The following is a 3,621-nucleotide window of genomic DNA, read 5'->3' on the forward strand; positions in this document are numbered from 1 at the left end:
ATCACGACTCCGAGACGTATACGACTCCGATTTCTCTTCTATAAATAAAGGGGCTTCGAGACCCTCAAAGTAAGTTCTTAATCCCTGCTCTTTCCTTCTCGTTGTTTTTCATCTCCTGACTTGAGCGTCAGAAGGTCTTCACTGGAGAACATCCCGGTGAGAATTTTTTACAGGTATTCGGACGGAGCTCTAGTGACAGCGTCACTTTGGCCATCTTCACTTGGGCGTCGAACCTCAAGCATGGAGATTAGGAGCAACAAACATCATGTTAGATAAAAGATAAAAAAATTAATCATATAATTCTCACAAAAATGTAACTAAACTTTAAATGACGTTAGGAAAGAATTCTATAATATATGTTTATATCTATATCCTGGTATGTATTGCCGATGTTTGGAATCGAAAGGCATATCCATGTTGAATATGGGAAATAATTTTTGGAAGATATCTCTTTTCTAATCTATATTTAGGATATATACACTTGCACATTATTCTATCAAATGTTGGTCATGGAAACAAATACAATTACTAGATTTTATTTGATCCATTTTCCGCCCTCAACTTAGGTCTTGCTATTAGGATATGGTGATTAAATAAACTTCAGGGAGAGAATCATGTAAAAAGCACGTTCCTTCATTTATTTGTTACATTCCCTTTTCTTTAGGGTATCAATTCATATATTTGTTAATATATTTTTTATATGTGACATCTTAGATCACCAATTACAATAAGAAAAGCATCAGGCTAAAGTTTATATATGTTTATTATTGCCACCCAAAATCTAACCTGGTGGGTGGATGAATTGGTGGGCGAGTTGCCCTACTTAGCTAGGCCGACAGAGTATTGCATGGTCTTGAAGCTAATTTGCAACTACAAAAAATAATCAACATATTGTCAGAGTATATTCGGTTGGAAATCTTTCGATATTTAAGTAGAGTTTTAAGAGAAACTATATAAGATAAAAGATAGAGAAGTATGAAAGTATGGCATTCAGATTTCTTATCATACCTAGAGGATCCTTATATCTGATATTTACATAGGAGAGGATGTGAGTCTGCACAGTCTAGGATTGAGAGATTCACAGGCAAACAGTTGAGCTCCTTCCATATCCATTGATTATATATATATATATATATATATATATATATATATATATATATATATATATATATATATATATATATATATATATATATATATATATTTATTTATTTATTTATTTATTTATTTAGGTATGTGATGATCGCTCACTTTTTTTATGTGCTAATCTAGTCAGTTACAATATATCTTTTTAGGACATATTGAGATCCCTTCGAGTTATAACCACTTATGGCTCTTGTTAATTTTGTTGGACACATATTGTTGTCTTGTTGTCAGCAAGAATTTAGACATGATAAATCTGAACCATCTCATCTACCTATTTCAAGTTCTTTCTTAGTACCCCAATTAAAATAAGTATCTTCCCTTAATTTTCAAGAAGAAAGAATTTTTGTTGGTAGGCCAGTAGCAAAAAAAAAAAAAAAAAAAACAACCGAGCCACCGTAAGACAGTAACCCCCGGCCTCACCAGCCCATCAGTCAGCCCTACGTGGGTAGGTAAAGCCAGAGGACCCATCTATGGACAAGCCCATTTATTAATGGAATCAACGCGCTGGCCCTCCAAAATAAGTACTCCCCCGGCGCCCTTCTCCTCCCAATGTCCTCCCCCTCTCTTCCCTTCTGTTTCCTTCCCTCTCAGCGAAGGGTGGCGGGCGGTCTAACGAGCCCGTCAGAAGCTCCGCGAGTGAGCGTAAAGAAAACAGAATGGATCTCCTCTTAGTTATCGGCCTCGCCTCGGCGTCGCTTGTCTTATCCCTTGCCCTCCTCTCCCTTGCCTACGTTACCATGTTGCGCAGGTACAGGATACCATGCTGCGGGGGCTGCCGTGACGCCGACGACCTGGAGCTGGGCCACCACGCCGGTGCTCGTGTCGCCGACGGCCCCGACCCCGAACCGGAGCTCGAGCCGGTTAAGGGCGAACCCGCCCCCCGCCGGTTCGGGTGGCCCGAGATCGAGTCCCTTACAGGTAACTTCATCTCCTCCGCCGTCATTGGCGAGGGTGGCTCCAGCACTGTCTACCTCGCCTCCCTCCCCTCACCTCCCTCCTCCCTCGCCGCCCTCAAGGTCCTTCGCTCCAGCGAGCGCCTCCACCGCGCCTTCCGCCTGGAGCTTGACGTCCTCCTCCGCCTCCGCCACCCCCACATCGTCCGCCTCCTCGGCTTCTGTGACGACCGGGGTAAGCCTAAGCCGCCCCTCATTCTCCACCACTCTCCGTCATTTTAAAATACCTTCTCTTCTAACTTGGAGTTTCTTTCTCTATTCAGAGGAAGGTGTTCTGGTGTTCGAGTACGTCCCCAACGGAACCCTCCACGAGAAGCTCCACGGCGGCGCGGTGCTGCCGTGGGAACGGCGGGTGGCGATCGCGTACCAGGTGGCCCAGGCGCTGGATTACCTCCACGAGCGCTGCGACCTCCACATCGTCCACGGGGACATCAAAGCTTCCAACGTTCTCCTGGGCGACACATTAGACGCGAAGCTCTGCGACTTTGGGTTCGCCCGGATGGGGTTCTCGGCCGCGGTCCAGCCGCCCTCGACCCGGTCCGTCCATCCCATGATGGGCTCCCCGGGCTACGTCGACCCCCACTACCTCCGATCGGGAATCGTCTCCAAAAAGAGCGACGTGTATAGCTTCGGTGTACTGCTCTTGGAGTTGATCACGGGAATGGAGGCCTTCTGTTCGGAGAGGGAGCAGCTATTGACGGCCGTGATGGGCCCGGCGCTGCGGGACACGGGAAGGGGAGCGGGGGAGATGGTGGACCCCAGATTAAATGGAGAGTACGACACGACGGAGGCCGCGGCGATGGCTGCTCTCGCCGCGCTCTGCGTCGGGGAGAACCCGACCCTGCGGCCGTCCATGGCGGAGGTATTGCGGATCATGGACGAGAAGGCGTCTTCGTCGATCTCGACCGTTGATTCCAAATCGAAAGGCATGCCGGATTTGTAAATTTCTTTATAATCTCAGATTAATAGACGTAGGATTAGGAAGGTGTGTATACGTACATACATGGAGAGAAATAATATCCGTTAGCATTAAAAAAGAGTTGTAATTGCGGCCTGCTTCATGCGCATGTTGGGAATTCGAAGAAAACGATCACTTATATGCGGTAATTAAATTCTTAAATTTGCCGAATTTTGATGTTTTTATGTGTATGTGGATGTGATGATGATGAGGATAGCTATGAGTCCATGGATGGATTGGGTGAGGATGGTAGGGAGTCGCGGTCTTGATTTCGGGGTGTGACATCATGGCGCGTCTATCTTTGTTCTTATTAAGTTTTAGTCTTCTATCTATTAGAATATTACCAATTGCACTAAATACAAGGCCATTAAGCTAAGCTTCTCGAATGTAACCAAAAAAAAAAAAAAAAAGCTAAGCTTTTGGAGCTGTTTGGAAGATTCCTAGAATAGACCACAAGAAATTATAGCCCTTTCCCTGGGTTGTTCTATTTCATTTGATTGGTGACTTGCTCTACAGCTTTGGATGCTTGTTTAGCATGTGTTAAACTATTCCAACCGCTAGATC

General features: G+C 45.3%; 1 protein-coding gene across 1 annotated transcript; it reads left to right on the plus strand.

The window, feature by feature from the left end:
* Window positions 1-1,678: 1,678 nt before the first annotated feature.
* LOC105054069 (salt tolerance receptor-like cytoplasmic kinase 1) lies at window positions 1,679-3,317 on the plus strand. The gene is made up of 2 exons (XM_010935465.3): window positions 1,679-2,274; window positions 2,363-3,317. Exons 1-2 carry the CDS (start codon window positions 1,803-1,805, stop codon window positions 3,040-3,042), a joined length of 1,152 nt encoding a protein of 383 aa, XP_010933767.1. The 5' UTR covers window positions 1,679-1,802; the 3' UTR covers window positions 3,043-3,317.
* Window positions 3,318-3,621: the final 304 nt, after the last annotated feature.

This window comes from Elaeis guineensis, chromosome 11 (genome assembly GCF_000442705.2).
Source record: "Elaeis guineensis isolate ETL-2024a chromosome 11, EG11, whole genome shotgun sequence".
In the NCBI taxonomy this organism is placed as follows: domain Eukaryota; kingdom Viridiplantae; phylum Streptophyta; class Magnoliopsida; order Arecales; family Arecaceae; genus Elaeis; species Elaeis guineensis.

Coding starts and splice junctions, on each gene's coding strand:
- LOC105054069 (XM_010935465.3), top strand. CDS start 1,803: ATGGATCTCCTCTTAGTTATCGGCCTCGCCTCGGCGTCGCTTGTCTTA. Junction 2,275..2,362: donor CGGCTTCTGTGACGACCGGG/GTAAGCCTAAGC, acceptor TTCTCTATTCAG/AGGAAGGTGTTCTGGTGTTC.